The following is a 17,135-nucleotide window of genomic DNA, read 5'->3' on the forward strand; positions in this document are numbered from 1 at the left end:
AGGATGACAGCATTGTTGATATTAATTAAGCAATTTGACTAAACAGGGAATGCATAGGAAGCCATTTCCTTTGTCCCATATTAAAGTTATCCCAAGTGTTACAAAAAACAAAGTGTTCATGGAACTGATTGGGTCAAGCATCATCTGTGGAGAAAAAAAAATATTATAGATTGGGATCCTGCATTAGGACTTTGTATTCTCAAGTTCTGTCCATTCCATAGAGGTTTGGTTTTCTTAATAATCCAAGATTATTTTAGAATTTTCACAATATCCTTGGGAGTGTGGCTCTAATCCAGTAATAGATAGATCATCTTACTTTTCAATTTGGGGATATTTGATGGATCAGTGTTGGAAGTTATTGGAGATGAATGTCATCCACCAGAAGGCTCGGCACATGCAGATAGAAAGATAAGGATGAGAAGCTTACAACTGAGACTTGCCAGTTTCCTGTTTGAATTTCCATGTGTAAAATGAACAACTGTTTAACATGTTTCATTACAGCTGATTTCCTCAGAAATCTTAATGAATTTAACCATGAACTACTATTGACAACAGGCAATACATTGGCAGAAGTGGTTGGCAAATCATCTTCTTAAGTGGTTCCTCAGGATCAAGGGTGACTAGCTTTCACTCCAGTTCTGTAGGTTCAGAGATGTGATGAGGCCAATGTGGGAACCACAGGTTCCTCCACCGAAGAAGCAAGAGGTAACTGATCAGGCCAATGTGTGGCTGCCTAGGAAGTGGTAAGCACCTTCAGCCATTACTGCAGAGCTTCATTATGCTCTGGTTGAACCGTTGAACCTTGAGGTATAGTAACAGTCCCTGGCTAGGAAAACCTGAATGTTTTTCCATTAAGAATGGCAAATTTTAAGCCGTAACTTAAGATGCAACTCCAAAGTCAAGTAATTCACAGAAATTCCATGAGTGTTGACTCGAGTGTTAATTCACAGAAATTCCATGAGTTTGAAGATGTGGAAAGAAAATGATTGGGCAATTCATAACATTTCAAAAGAGGATTATTTTAATACTCTTTATGTGACAATCAATGCGCCTTTATAAATAATTTTTATATTCCCATTTTTCTCACTGAATGCAGATTACATTGCATTTAAAACCATGTGTTGGCACAGAGTTTCATCAGATGTTTAATTTGAAGGTGCTAACTATTGACTGTAGTGTGTCCAGTTATCTTCAGTGGATTTATTGAGACTCTTCCAACCTGTAAAAAGTCTATTTCTACAAAAGCCATGGTTATATTAATATGCTTTTATTGAAATCATAAAACGTTTATTGCTGTTGTCAGCCATATAAATTGTCAAGCATAAATGGTAAATAGTACATTTTGGTTGTAAATTCCCAATGCAGGTCTTCATTGCCAAGAGCATTTTTAGAAACCCATGTGAGTAATCTGAGAAATCAACATCATAACATTTCTGACAACTTGATAGAATTCTAGAAAGGGAAGAATGAAACATGAGCTTAAATATTTCATTCATTTTTTGTTGAATAAGTCATATAGCTACCCTCTATGACACATGTAAATTTCATAAATTTCCTCAAATATTTTGTACCACATTTTCCCAAAGGATATTTAAATCTACCTTCTGATTTTAGCAACCTTGTCACACATCACCGAAGCCCTAAATTTAAAGCACTAGACAGATTTTAAATGCCCTCTGATCTCGTTTCTGCCACATACACTGTATTCTCATTGACCCTTGTGTTTCTTGAGATTTTTAATGCTTATCTGAACAAAATACCAATTGAATGACAAATTTTATCTGGAAATTTACTTTGCACGTCTGCGGCTTTCTCTTAAGTGTTCAACAAAAGATTATATCCAGCGAGGAGCATCTGTGCCCATATATTACGGTGCCCTTTGGTGTGATAACCAGGACGTCAAAAAGCTTGTGCTTTTATTTTTCCCAGTGGCTTGTAAACTTTACTACATACTGGAGGAATGTCATGTTCCAAAAGTCAAATATAGAGCAGTGTGCTGTTGGTGCACTGGATTTGTAACTCAAAGTTTAATGCTCAGCCAAATTGGTCTGATGACAACAGCAAATAGTTCTAATAATTTCTGAAATGATTTGACCCCCTTGCTCTTTCGTAGTTACTTTGACCAAAATGAATGTTTTAAATTATTAAAGAACAAAGTACCAAAATAGCCTGTGTGATGTAATTCTGCAGTGTGGGAATCAAAAGCTTCACTGGTGTATTGAAAACTATGTGACTTCTATCATGAAAAACTAACAATGTACAATTTAGAAATGTTCAGTGCCACATATTAGTTTTTTGTTTTCTCAGGGGGTGTGGATGTTCATAAGGTCATAAGTAATACGGGATACAGTAAAGGGCCTCAACAACATCTCAGGTCTATTGTTAAAGCATGGGACTCCAGGGCAATCCATGGTTTAAGCCGTCCCATTCCAGTGCAGCTACAATATTACCCATCTATCCAACAATGAACAAAGCTGCCAAGCTATATTTAGTTACACTACAGCATGGAACTTACTTTTCTTTGTTTTATTTTGAGGGAACCTCCAGCCCTTCGTATTTCCCATTTGTAACATAGCGCCCAAGCTACTTCCATATGCTAAATGATGCAGTTAATTGTTTTATGGAACGCTGCAGATTTTGGTAACATCCTCTTACCAACGGCTCCCCGGACAGAGGCCCGGGGAGCCGTTGGTGAGAGGAGGAGTTACCTGGGCGGTGAGTTTAAAAATCGAGCGTGGGGCTTACCTTCACAGAGGCCCGGGGAGCCGTTGGTAAGAGGTGTTACCAAAATCTGCCGCATTCCATCTCACTTCCAGAGAAGGAATCTGATGGAAGCCTCTGATTGGTGGAAGAGGACCAGAGGAAGCAGCTGATTGGGTGCAACCCCAGGTTTACATTTCTGCTTTCATGTTAAGGGATCTGTGAGTTAAGGGTTCTGTGAGTTAAGGGATCTGTGAGTTAAGGGTACAGTATTTATTAGTAAAGGTAGAGTTTAAAGGATAAAGATTTTTATAGTGTGAGGGAGTTGATTTAATTTGGGAGTAAGATATGTCAGTGGAGATTGGCCCCGTGGTTTGCTCAGCCTGCAACATGTGGGAGATCAGGGATATGGCCGGTGTCCCTGGTGACTATGTTTGCAGGAAGTGTGTCCAGCTGCAGCTCCTGGCAGACCTCATTGAACGGTTGGAGCTGCGGCTGGATTCATACTAGAGCATCCACGATGCTGAGAAAGTCGTGAATAGCACGTACAGTGAGTTGGTCACACCGCAGGTAAAAGGAAAGAGGACAGAAAGGGAATGGGTGGCCAATAGCCAGCAAAGCAGTAGGCAGGTAGTGCAGGAGTCCCCTGCGGTCATCTCCCTCCTAAACAGGTATACCATTTTGGATACTGTTGGGGGAGATGGCTCATCAGGGGAATGCAGCAGCAGCCAAGTTCATGGCACCAAGGGTGGCTCTGCGGCACAGGAGGGGAGAAAAAAGAGTGGAAGGGCAATAGTAATAGGGGATTCAATTGTAAGGGGAATAGATAGGTGTTTCTGCCGGCCGCAAACGAGACTCCAGGATGGTATGTTGCCTCCCTGGTGCAAGGGTCAGGGATGTCACTGAACGGCTGCAGAACATTCTGGAGGGGGAGGGTGAACAGCCAGTTGTCGTGGTGCATATTGGCACCAACGATATAGGTAAAAAAAGGGATGAGGTCCTACAAGGTGAATTTAGGGAGCTAGGAGATAAACTTAAAAGTAGGACCTCAAAGGTAATAATCTCTGGATTACTATCAGTACCACGGGCCAGTCAGAGTAGAAATAGGAGGATATTGCAGATGAATACGTGGCTTGAAAAATGGTGCAAGGGGGAGGGATTCAAATTTTTAGGGCATTGGAACCAGTTCTGGGGGAGGTGGGACCAGTACAAACAGGAGGGTCTGCACCTGGGCTGGAATGGATCCAATGTCCTTGGGGGGGATGTTTGCTAGTGCTGTCGGGCAGGATTTAAACTAATGTGGCAGGGGGATGGGTGCAAGAGCAGAGAGGCAGCGGGGCGTAAAATGAGGGTAGAAGCAATAGGTAGCAAGGTGAAAAGTAAAAGTGGCAGGCAGACAAAACCAGGGCAAAAATCAAACAGGGCCACTTTTAAACATAATTGTATAAGGGGTAAGAGTGTTGTAAAGACAAGCCTGAAGGCTTTGTATCTTAATGCAAGGAGCATTCGTAATAAGGTGGATAAGTTGAATGTGCAGATAGTTATTAATGAATATGATATAGTTGGGATCACGGAGACATGGCTCCAGGGTGACCAAGGCTGGGAGCTGAACATCCAGGGATATTCAATATTCAGGAGGGATAGACAGACAGAAAGGAAAAGGAGGCGGGGTAGCGTTGCTGGTTAGAGAGGAGATTAACGCAATAGAAAGGAAGAACATTAGCTTGGAGGATGTGGAATCGATATGGGTAGAGCTGCGAAACTCTAAGGGGCAGAAAACGCTAGTGAAAGGTGTGTACAGGCCACCTAACAGTGGTAGTGGAGTTGGGGATGGCATCAAACAGGAAATTAGAAATGCGTGCAACAAAGGTAAAACAATTATAATGGGTGACTTCAATCTACATATAGATTGGGTGAATCAAATTGCAGGGGTGCTGAGGAAGAGGATTTCTTGGAATGTATACGGGATAGTTTTCTAAACCAACATGTAGAAGGACCAACGAGAGAGCAGGCTATTCTAGACTGGGTATTGAGTAATGAGAAAGGGTTAGTTAGCAGTCTTGTTGTGCGTGGCCCCTTGGGCAAGAGTGACCATAATATGGTTGAGTTCTTCATTAGGATGGAGAGTGACATTGTATTGTATTGTATTGTATATCTTTATTGTCATTTCCTGAGTATTCGCATACCCAGAGGAAACAAAAAAACGTTGCTCAACCAGTGTCCATTCAGTGTACATGAAAAAATAAATAGAAATAAAAATAAAAAATACATGTCATGAACAAATTTAACACTCTACTAAACATTCAACAGCCGTTCCGACCGGCAGCGGCACAACAGTGGCTCTGCTGCAGTGTGGGGGTTTGTGCGCGATATTTGGCAGAGGACAAAGTCCGTTTAACAGTCTTATAGCCTGTGGGAAGAAGCTGAGGAGCATCCTGCTGGTTTTGCAGCTAATGCTCCTGTACCTCTTCCCAGATGGGAGGATGGAGAAAATGTCATGCGATGGGTGGTAAGGGTCTTTGAAGATGGAGATGGCTCTGTTGATACATCTCTTCCTGTATATGTCCAGCAGGAAGGGGAGTGGAGCACCAATAATCCTGCTTGCGGTCTTCACTATCCTGTCCAGTTGGTGCCGTTCGTACGCCTTGCAGCTCCCGAACCAGGAAGTGATGCCGTATGTCAGTGTGCTCTCGACAGTCCCCCTATAAAAAGTCCGTAGGTGTGTGGTGGGGAGGCCTGCTTTACGTAGTCTTCGGAGAGGGTGAAGTCGCTGCTGGGCTCTCTTGACCAGAGCTGTGGTGTTGGCCGTGGACGTCAGGTCATCAGACAGATGTAGTCCTAAGAACTTCATGCTGCTGACCCTTTCCACATCAGCTCCGTCGATGTGCAGAGGTGTATGGTGTTGTTTCCCCGCCCTCCTGAAGTCAACCACCATCTCCTTAGTTTTTCCCACGTTAAGAATGAGGTTGTGGGATTTGCACCAACCTGTGAGCAGCTCCACCTCCATCCTGTACGCCGATTCATCATTGTCACTGATTAGACCCACCACTGTTGTGTCATCAGCGAACTTGTTGATGAAGTTGTTATTGAGTCTGGCAGTACAGTCGTGTGTCAGCAGGCTAAACAGAAGGGGGCTTAGGACACAGCCTTGGGGTGAGCCAGTGCTCACGGCTATGGTTTTTGATGTCCTACTGCCCACCCTGACTGTCTGCTGCCGTTGCGACAGAAAGTTCAGGTTAATTCAGAAACAAGGGTCCTGAACTTAAAGAAAGGTGACTTTGAGGGTATGAGGCGTGAACTGGCCAAGATAGACTGGCAAATGATTCTTAATGGGTTGACGGTGGATATGCAATTGAAGGCATTTAAAAACTGCATGGATGAACTACAACAAGTGTTCATCCCAGTTTGGCAAAATAATAAATCAGGGAAGGTAGTGCATCCGTGGATAACAAGGGAAATCAGGGATAGTATCAAAACAAAAGATGAAGCGTACAAATTAGCCGGAACAAGCAGCCTACCAGAGGACTGGGAGAAATTCAGTCCAGCAGAGGAGGATAAAAGGCTTAATTAGGAAACGGAAAATAGATTATGAAAGAAAACTGGCAGGGAACAAAAAAACTGACTGCAAAAGGTTTTATAGATATGTGAAGAGGAAAAGATTAGTTAAAACAAATGTAGGTCCCTTGCAGTCAGAAACAGGCGAATTGATCATGGGGAACAAGGATACGGCAGACCAATTGAATAACTACTTTGGTTCTGTCTTCACTAAGGAAGACATAAACAATCTGCCGGAAATAGCAAGGGACCGGGGGTTAAATGAGATGGAGGAACTGAGTGAAATCCAGGTTAGCCGGGAAGTGGTGTTAGCTAAATTGAATGGATTAAAGGCCGATAAATCCCCAGGGCCAGATAAGTTGCATCCCAGAGTACTTAAGGAAGTAGCCCCAGAAATAGTGGATGCATTAGTGATAATTTTTCAAAACTCTTTAGATTCTGGAGTAGATCCTGAGGACTGGAGGGTAGCTAATGTAACCCCACTTTTTAAAAAGAGAGGGAGAGAGAAAACGTGGAATTACAGACCAGTTAGTCTAATATCGGAGGTGGGGAAAATTCTGGAGTCAGTTATTAAAGATGGGATAGCAGCACATTTGGAAAGTGGTGAATTCATTGGGCAAAGTCAGCATGGATTTATGAAAGGTAAATCATGTCTGACGAATCTTATATAATTATTCGAGGATGTAACTAGTAGAGTGGATAAGGGAGAACCAGTGGATGTGTTATATCTGGACTTTCAGAAGGCTTTCGACAAGGTCCCACATAAGAGATTAGTATGCAAACCTAAAGCACGGTATTGGGGGTTCAGTATTGATGTGGATAGAGAACTGGTTGGCAGACAGGAAGCAAAGAGTAGGAGTAAACGGGTCCTTTTCAGAATGGCAGGCAGTGACTAGTGGGGTACCGCAAGGCTCAGTGCTGGGACCCCAGCTATTTACAATATATATTAATGATCTGGATGAAGGAATTGAATGCAACATCCCCAAGTTTGCGGATGACACGAAGCTGGGGGGCAGTGTTAGCTGTGAGGAGGATGCTAGGAGGCTGCAAGGTGACTTGGATAGGTTGGGTGAGTGGGCAAATGCATGGCAGATGCAGTATAATGTGCATAAATGTGTGGTTATTCACTTTGGTGGCAAAAACAGGAAAGTAGACTATTATCTGAATGGTGGCCGATTAGGAAAAGGGGAGATGCAACGAGACCTGGGTGTCATGGTACACCAGTCATTGAAAGTAGGAATGCAGGTGCAGCAGGCAGTGAAGAAAGCAAATGGTATGTTAGCATTCATAGCAAAAGGATTTGAGTATAAGAGCAGGGAGGTTCTACTGCAGTTGCACAGGGTCTTGGTGAGACCACACCTGGAGTATTGCGTACAGTTTTGGTCTCATAACCATATAACCATATAACAATTACAGCACGGAAACAGGCCATCTCAGCCCTACAAGTCCGTGCCGAACAACTTTTTTTTCCCTTAGTCCCACCTGCCTGCACTCATACCATAACCCTCCATTCCCTTCTCATCCATATGCCTATCCAATTTATTTTTAAATGATACCAATGAACCTGCCTCCACCACTTCCACTGGAAGCTCATTCCACACCGCTACCACTCTCTGAGTAAAGAAGTTCCCCCTCATATTACCCCTAAACTTCTGTCCTTTAATTCTGAAGTCATGTCCTCTTGTTTGAATCTTCCCTATTCTCAAAGGGAAAAGCTTGTCCACATCAACTCTGTCTATCCCTCTCATCATTTTAAAGACCTCTATCAAGTCCCCCTTTAACCTTCTGCGCTCCAGAGAATAAAGACCTAACTTATTCAACCTATCTCTGTAACTTAGTTGTTGAAACCCAAGCAACATTCTAGTAAATCTCCTCTGTACTCTCTCTATTTTGTTGACATCCTTCCTATAATTGGGCGACCAAAATTGTACACCATACTCCAGATTTGGTCTCACCAATGCCTTGTACAATTTTAACATTACATCCCAGCTTCTATACTCAATGCTCTGATTTATAAAGGCTAGCATACCAAAAGCTTTCTTTACCACCCTATCTATATGAGATTCCACCTTCAAGGAACTATGCACGGTTATACCCAGATCCCTCTGTTCAACTGTATTCTTCAATTCCCTACCATTTACCATGTACGTCCTATTTTGATTTGTCCTGCCAAGGTGTAGCACCTCACATTTATCAGCATTAAACTCCATCTGCCATCTTTCAGCCCATTTTTCCAAATGGCCTAAATCACTCTGTAGACTTTGGAAATCCTCTTCATTATCCACAACACCCCCTATCTTGGTATCATCTGCATACTTACTAATCCAATTTACCACACCTTCATCCAGATCATTGATGTACATGACAAACAACAAAGGACCCAACACAGATCCCTGAGGCACCCCACTAGTCACCTGCCTCCAACCCGATAAACAGCCACCCACCATTACCCTCTGGCTTCTCCCATTCAGCCACTGTTGAATCCATCTTGCTATTCCTGCATTTATACCCAACAGTTGAACCTTCTTAACCAACCTTCCATGAGGAACCTTGTCAAAGGCCTTACTAAAGTCCATATAGACAACATCCACTGCTTTACCCTCGTCAATTTCCCTAGTAACCTCTTCAAAAAATTCAAGAAGATCATAATTTGAGGAAATACATTCTTGCCATAGAGGGAGTGCAGAGAAGGTTCACCGGACTGATTCCTGGGATGGCAGGACTTTCATATGAAGAAAAACTGGATAGACTCGGCTTGTACACGTTGGAATTCAGACGATTGAGGGGGGATCTTATAAAAACTTACAAAATTCTTAAGGGGTTGGACAGGCTAGATGCAGGAAGATTATTCCCGATGTTGGGGAAGTCCAGAACTAGGGGTCACAGTTTAAGGATAAGGGGGAAGTCTTTTAGGACCGAGATGAGAAAATCATTTTTTACACAGAGAGTGGTGAATCTGTGGAATTCTCTGCCACAGAAGGTAGTTGAGGCCAGTTCATTGGCTATATTTAAGAGGGGGTTAGATGTGGCCCTTGTGGCTAAAGGGATCAGGGGGTATGGAGAGAAGGCAGGGGATGGGATACTGAGTTGAATGATCAGCCATGATCATATCGAATGGCGGTGCAGGCTCAAAGGGCCCAATGGCCTACACCTGCACCTATTTTCTATGTTTCTATGTTTTAAACAATATATTTTATGGGTGTGTGAGAAAAAGCAGAGAGAAATAGGAGCAGGGGTGAAAGATGGATTAGTGGCGAGAAGTTAGCGTATAGTGAGGAGATTGTCACAGAGACTGGCAGGAGATGGCCAGGAATGGGAAGACAGGGAATATGAAAAGGTGAAGTCAAAAAATTCGATTAAGGAAAAATAAATTAAACATACAGATTGAGTGACAGTATACTGGCTGTTTTTTATTTCAGAATTTCTTAAATATCTCAGATATAGCATTCAATCTAAGAGTTTAATTGATACTGTTAGCTGTTTCCTTTCAACGAGCTCAGTTAGCAATATGTTCAGCTAGCCATTGTTCAGCTAGCAATATGCAATTACAAATACAGCACAAGAAAAGTCAAGTTTTGCAGTTATAAATTCTCAAGTGCTTACCCATCAGCAAAATTAATTAAACTCAGAAATAACATTTACCCGAGAGAATTAAATAAAGATCAGCCCTTCACCTGAGATAACTAATCAAGGATTCTCAAGGTTCCCCTCTTCTACTATAGACGAGGCTCTCACTAGGGTCTCTTCTATACCCCGTGACTCTGCTCTCACTCCCCATCCCCCCCCACTCGTAACAAGGGCAGAGTCTCCCTTGTTCTCATCTTCCACCCTACCAGCCATCACATAAAGCAAATAATCCTCCGACATTTTCACCACTTCCAACGGGATCCCACCTCGGCCACATCCCCCATCTCCTCCCCTGTCTGCTTTCCGCAGAGACCGCTCCCTCCATAACTCCCTGGTTAATTCGTCCCTTCCCACCCAAGCCACCCCTTCTTCGGGCACTTTCCCTTGCAACCGCAGGAAATGCTACACTTGTCGCTTTACCTCCCCCCTTGACTCCATTCAAGGATCCAAGCCGTTTTTCTAGGTGTGGCAGGTTCACCTACACCTCATCCAACCTCATCTATTGCATCTGCTGCTCTAGGTGTCAGCTGCTCTACATCGGTGAGACCAAGTGTAGACTTGCTTCGCCTAACACCTCCGCTCGGTTCGCAATAACCAATCTGATCTCCCGGTGGCTCAGCACTTCAACTCCTCCTCCCATTCCGAATCCGACCTTTCTGTCCTGGGCCCCCTCCATGGCCAGAGTGAGACCCACCGTAAATTGGAGGAGCAGCACCTCATATTTCGCTTGGGTAGTTTACACCCTAGCGGTATGAACATTGACTTTTCTAATTTTAGCTCGTCCCTGCTTTTTCCTCCTCTTCTCAGCTCTCCCTCAGCCCAGTCTCCACCTCTTCCTTTCTTCTTCCTGCCCCCCCACACCCTCACATCAGTCTGAAGAAGGGTCTCGATCCGAAACGTTGCCTATTTACTTCGCTCCATAGATGCTGCCTCACCCGCTGAGTTTCTCTAGCAATTTTGTCTACCAAGGATTTTCAAAGTCTGTTGATGAAGACAGAAATATATTGTGGCAGTATTTCTTTCTGCACAGTGCTGGGCATTGGGCTGGTGAAGGAACAGAATAATGGGCATAGCTGAGTACTAATGCGTGGGTATAATACAGGGCCACAATGGTCAGAGTAAGGAAGGTTAGAAAACTACCCACCAAAGTAATTAAGTTTTGAAGAAGGGTTCCGACCCAAAACCTCACCAATTCCTTTTCTCTAAAGATGCTGCCTGACCCGCTGAGTTACTCCAGCATTTTATGTCTCTCTTCAGTATAAACCAGCATCTGTCACAAAGTGATGTAATTCAGAAATCGACCTTGTATAACCCAGTAATAACATAATGGAGGGGCCTAGGCAACTAACAGTTTGTTGTCCTGGCTGGCTTTTCATCCTCAACAACACATCAGCTTGAACTCCTCATAAGCCTTATGGCTGCTTTCCAACTTAAATAATCCCTGTGCTGACAGACCTGTAATGAGTCTGAGGAAGGGTCTCATCCTGAAACGTCACCCATTCCTTCTCTCCAGAGACGCTGCATGTCCTGCTGAGTTACTCCAACATTTTGTGTCTATCACGGACCTGTAATGAAACTAGGTCAGGCAATATGATTATTTTTAAAACTGTCTTAATTAAAAACAGAGTGCTACAAAATTTTCAGCAAGTCAGGTCTCATCTGTGGGAAGAGAAAGAGTCTGATCCAAGTTGAAGACACTTTATCAGATAAGCGTTTGTTCGACCTGAAATGTTAATTCTGTTTCTCGTCCAATCGATGTTACATGAGCTGTTGAGTAAGGCTGGTGTTTTCTGTTTGTATTTTAGATGACCATCATCTGCAGTTCTTGTTGATTTTCACTTAAAATTGCCTTCATTGTTTTCAATTCCTTTGTGGTCGTATCCCTCCCTGTTACTATAACCAATGAGTCGCCAACAACAACCTGAGATTACTGTGCTGATCTCTATCCTTGAATTGCCAAAATGCACACCCATGGAATTTCCCCAAAAACTTGTTCCCTCCCTCTCCTTATTTCAGAGTGTTTTTAAAACCCTGTTATGTGTCTTTTGGCAACACTCTGACTTGAAGCACTCTGTTGTTTCACAAAGCAGGAACTACCTTGTTACACCGCTACCTTGTGATCATAGACAAGTACTGCATGTAGGGATCACATTGAAGGCTTGAATTTGGAAGATTGGTGGTAAAAAATATAATTGATGCGCAAAAATAGAATTTGTAATGCCAACTTGAGGTTCACTTTTTTGATTTAGTAAAACAGTGTTAAACTCAGGACTGGGTAATTACAATTATCTAGAATTGTTAATTTGTGGTTCCTGCATGTCTGATTTCAGGTCTCTGCCTTCCATTTCATCTCCACAGCTGGCCAAATACATGGCAATGTTTATTATATTCCCTTTATTTTTATTTTATTCATATGATGTCTGCATTACTGTTAGATCATTGACACATTTCAACACTTTGGTCATCCTTCACAATTGTTTAAGCACGGGATTACATAAAAATGAATGCTGCAAAACATTTAACTTCTTCCTAAATGCATGAATCTAATGGCAACAATACTGCTTTTCTCTTGAACTTGCTACTTGGATAAAATAATAATTGAAGATAAATACAAGATGCTGGAGTAACTCAGCAGGACAGACAGCATCTCAGGATAGAAGGAATGGGTGACATTTTGGGATGATACCCTTTGAGTCGAGACAATCATTGTCACCTTCACTTTTGTATAGCTGCTTTATACCAGTTGCAATATGCACATTTGGTTTGGTTCTTGGAATTAGTACATTTTCCTCCATGTTGTAAGAAAATTAGCTTCTTAGGTGCTATAAGAATTGCTTCTACTCTGGTTTTGTGGGTCCTGATTTCACTGAGGAGACCAACATGATGACTATGACCTTTTGTGATGCATGCCAAGCAGAGTGGTTTAGTAGTTTTTGAAATTGTATACTCTTTCGCCTTCTTGTAACTAACATGACCTTTTGTGGGCTTCCAGTAGATTTAGAGGACAGACATTGTTGGTAGAAAATCAGTGAAATCAAGGGTGTTGTAATAGGGGAATTGCAGAATGCTGGATAATGAGCTGTGATATTTGAACATTGTTATTTGGGATTGAAGGCAGATGATCAAATTTGAAGCACTTTTTAATGAGAGTGAAATTATGACAAAGTGATAGACACCAAGTTTAATCAAAACTAGACCAAGTGGGACCCGTTGAGACCCGTCCCCTCAACGCGCGGATGTGGGGGGAGGGGGCGGCCACCGGCGTGTCACACGCACACACTAACCATCCCCATTGATATTATATTAATGCTAGACTAAGTGGGACCCATTGGGTCCCTTTTTCACACAAGATGGCTGGTCCCCCAACGCAATATTCCACCTCTCCACCAATTCCAATATTGTTGGCCGGGGGGGGGGGGGGGGCTTTCTGGAGTGCTGGTATGGGTGTTGTGGGCCAAATGGATTGGTCTCCAGAGGGCTAGTATGGACATTGTTTTTTTCTAAAATCAACATACAGCGCAGGCAGGAAGTGGTCAAGATGAGACTTTTAGTTATATATAGATGTCTGAGATTCATAAGTTATTAAAACCTCTATTACATGCCTTAAATTGTTTATATAGCAAAAAACTGCAGAGTAAATTACATTTTATAGTGAATAATATTGGGCGCCAAACTTTTAGAAGGACAGAGGTACTATATAGCGCACTATATGAATCTTCAAAGCTAGGGGTTCAGCATGAAAAATCCAAACTGTAAAAAATGATATTCTGGATTTATACAGTGCATTCAGAAAGTATTCAGACCCCTTCATTGTTCCACATTTTGTTACGTTACAGCCTTCTTTTTAAATGGATTTTAAAAAATTTGATCGTCATTCTACACATAATACCCCAGAATGAGGAAGCGAAAGGTGTTTAAAAATGATTGCAAAGTAATTAAAAATAAATAACTGAAACCAGGCACCACTCATCACCTGGCCAATACCATACCTACGGTGAAGCATGGTGGTGGCGGCATCATGCTGTGGGTATGTTTTTCAGCGGCAGGAACTGGGAGACTAGTCAGGATTGAGGGAAAGATGAACGGGGCAAAGTACAGAGAGATCCTTGATGAAAACCTGCTCCAGAGCATTCTGGACCTCAGACTGGGGTGGAGGTTCACCTTCCAACAGGACAATGACCCTAAGCACACAGCCAAGACAACACAGGAGTCGCTACTTGACAAGTCTGTGAAGGTCCTTGTGTGGCCCAGCCAGAGCCCAGACTTGAACCCGATCAAACATCTCTGGAGGGACCTGAAAATAGCTATACTTTGACGTTTCCCATCCAACCTGACTGTACTTGAGAGGATCTGCAGAGATGAATGGGAAAATTTACCCAAATACAGGTGTGTCAAGCTTGTCGCGTCATACCCAAGAAGACTTGAGGTTGTAATCGCTGCCAAAGGTGCCTCAACAAAGTACTGAGTAAAAGGTCTGAATACTTATGTAAATGTGATATTTCAGTTATTTATTTTTAATTACTGCAAAATTTATTATGGGATATTGTTTGTAGATTGATGATAAAAAAAAAGAGAATTTAATCCATTTTAGACTGAGGCTGTAACGTAACAAAATGAGGAAAAAGTGAAGGGGTCTGAATACTTTCTGAATGCACTGTGTGTATATATATATATGTGTGTGTGTGTGTGTGTGTGTGTGTGTGTGTGTGTGTGTGTGTGTGTGTGTGTGTGTGTGTGTGTGTGTGTGTGTACATATATATATATATGTACACACACACAGAGGGGCTGCAAATTAAAACATGATGGTGCATCTATACTGAAAATAATGATTATCTAGATTAATATTATTAAGCATTTTGTTTCTCAGAAAAATAAACTTTTCATGTTATCAATCATTCTCTATTTGATTATGTTGTGATTGTATTCAATATCAACAGTTTATACCAATATTTTTTATTAAAGGCACCTTTTTTCATTTTCTTCTTCAGATGCACAATAAGCCACCATTACAGGTTTCAATGGTCTTCCCCACACAATTAGACCAAGACCCAAGTCAAAAGGATGCACAGTTACAGATAAAGGAGAGTTTACTAAGGAAAAAGGACATAATTATTGAAAGGTAACAAAAGGAAATTTTCTGTGGTTCTTTGTTTACTTGTTTTGTATGCAATGGGGAAATCTTTTGTTTTGCTAACCTTTTCGCTAAAGGAAAATCATGCTGATTGGAAAATGTTAATCTCCGATAATCCTGCTGGAGTATTGATATATTTTAGGGAAATGGTCCAAATTAATTGTTTTTTTATTACAGCTCTGTATCCTACATAGCTAAACGTGATGAGTTGCAACATTGTACCTTTCTTTTGTTAACTGCCATGAGTTGGCTTTAACTTTATTGAACTGGTCTGCAAATTGTCAGATAGTAATTACATTCTTGAACTTTAAAGTGATGTATCATTGTGTCCCACAAATAAAACAATGCTTAGTTTTGAATTGTCAAGATTCTGACGAGGAGGTGTGAGTGGGGAAAAGGGAAGTGGTGGGGGTGGGAGGAATTCAACTAACATCATCGTAAACATGAATAAAGGTAGAAGCATGATTAGTAAACTGAAAAAAAGGTTATGCATTGGTTTGATGGGAGACGGGATATTATAATTCATAGAAAAATATGTTCAGAACCAAGTAAAAGCTGCATTGTTCAGAAACAAAATATGTTTGCTATTCTTCCCCAGTTCAATTTCTTACCCAATTTCTCCCATGATAATCTGTCTGGCAGTGAAATTCATAGTTTCACCTTTCTCTGCTTGAAATGATTGCAACTAATATTTCACCTTCCCCTTCAGAACTTCATCCTATGCCTCATGTCATTCACAATAAATTATTTCTTATGGTTTGGAAATATCATATTAAATCATTTCTAAGAACTGATGGCGAAAATGAATGTCAATTGTAAAGCTAGATGACGTTGGAAATCTATTCCAATGCATTTCCAATTTAGCTAAATATTGTAAATATTGACAAATTGAATAAAAATACTCATCTAGTAAGCAAGCTTTTGTTGTAAAAAATCTATTTATTCTGGCTACTGTTGCAGGGGTACAATCTATAGAGATTGCTTATTACTTAGTGTTTAATTTACTCTATCATCTATTTATTCCCAACCAATTTGATGATGTTTGAGTGATTATCTGTATCTATCCGCTTCCCTAAGGCACACATGCATCACTTAAATATTTTATGACTGAATTTAATCAGAACATATCAGCTTCATCATGAGATAATGAAGCATCATGCGATCATTCACAACAAGGATGGCACAATGGGAACAGAAAATCATGTTTATTTGTGAGAAAAAATCCTGCACTAATGAGATCACAAACATAGAGGAGACGGAAGATTGCTTCAATTATTGTAATCTCCTTGGTTCCTCAATCATCCTGTTCTCCCTTTGGTACAAACATTACAAGCACCAAGAAATGCATCAGTGAGAATGCATCAATGTCCTGATATGTGCAGCAATGCTGTCTCTCAATTAGCTTAATTTTTTTGTGCATCATTAATTATCTTGAAGTGCAGTGACTTGCACTACTATGACAAATGGTGCAGTATAATGGCTATAGCCTAAATATCTGAGCCTACACAATAATGGGATGTAAACTGATCTAAATAGTGCTGGAGGATGGGAACACAATGTAGGCCGGGAGTTGGAATTTTGTTATAATGGGAGGGGAATATTTTTGTAGTTTGTGTGGAATAAAATTCCCAGTAAGAAAATGTTTGTTGGATACCTGGAAAATGATGAAGTGGTAAATAAGGGTGGCTCACAACAAGAAACACGGATACAAAAATGCAAAGGGTTTAAATCTTGGAATTAGATCTCTTTTACAATGGCCATTGCAAATCATGAAGCAGATTGGAATTTCTTGAATGTAAATCAAACCCCAGAGCATTTCACAGACAGGCTTCTACATAGGTTAGGCTATATTCTTGAAATATTTGACACCCAATCATAGAATCGACGTTGTCATTTGGATATGATTTTCATCTTCACAATCCCTCTACCACCATTGTCTTAAATATCAACTGTTTGCAGATGCCATTATGATCTAAATAACACAGTCACCTCCCAGGGAGACAGATGTAGCAAAAGGTTTTTTTTTGCAATATGTCACAACGTCTTGGCTTCCTTTAAACTCATTACTGAATACTTTTCAATATACTTGCTGTTTGTGTTTGCCTGGATGAGAAGCATTAAA

At 41.4% G+C, this 17,135-nt stretch overlaps 1 protein-coding gene and 1 long non-coding RNA gene across 7 annotated transcripts in view; one reads left to right on the plus strand and one right to left on the minus strand.

Annotated features, from left to right (window-relative positions):
* The window catches only part of cep85l (centrosomal protein 85, like), a 239,013-nt gene that overhangs the window by 177,898 nt on the left and 43,980 nt on the right, over window positions 1-17,135 (plus strand). For all 6 annotated transcript variants that reach the window (XM_055635754.1, XM_055635751.1, XM_055635753.1 and 3 more), the window contains one exon: window positions 14,871-15,001. In XM_055635754.1, coding sequence (XP_055491729.1) covers window positions 14,871-15,001 — 131 coding nt within the window. The remainder of the gene's footprint in view (window positions 1-14,870; window positions 15,002-17,135) is intronic.
* LOC129697312 (uncharacterized) lies at window positions 1,250-13,093 on the minus strand. Its single transcript, XR_008723489.1, has 2 exons — window positions 11,338-13,093; window positions 1,250-1,452 (listed from the first exon to the last, which is right to left on the minus strand). It is a non-coding gene; the product is annotated as an uncharacterized LOC129697312 (long non-coding RNA).

The sequence above is a fragment of the Leucoraja erinacea genome, chromosome 5 (genome assembly GCF_028641065.1).
Source record: "Leucoraja erinacea ecotype New England chromosome 5, Leri_hhj_1, whole genome shotgun sequence".
In the NCBI taxonomy this organism is placed as follows: domain Eukaryota; kingdom Metazoa; phylum Chordata; class Chondrichthyes; order Rajiformes; family Rajidae; genus Leucoraja; species Leucoraja erinaceus.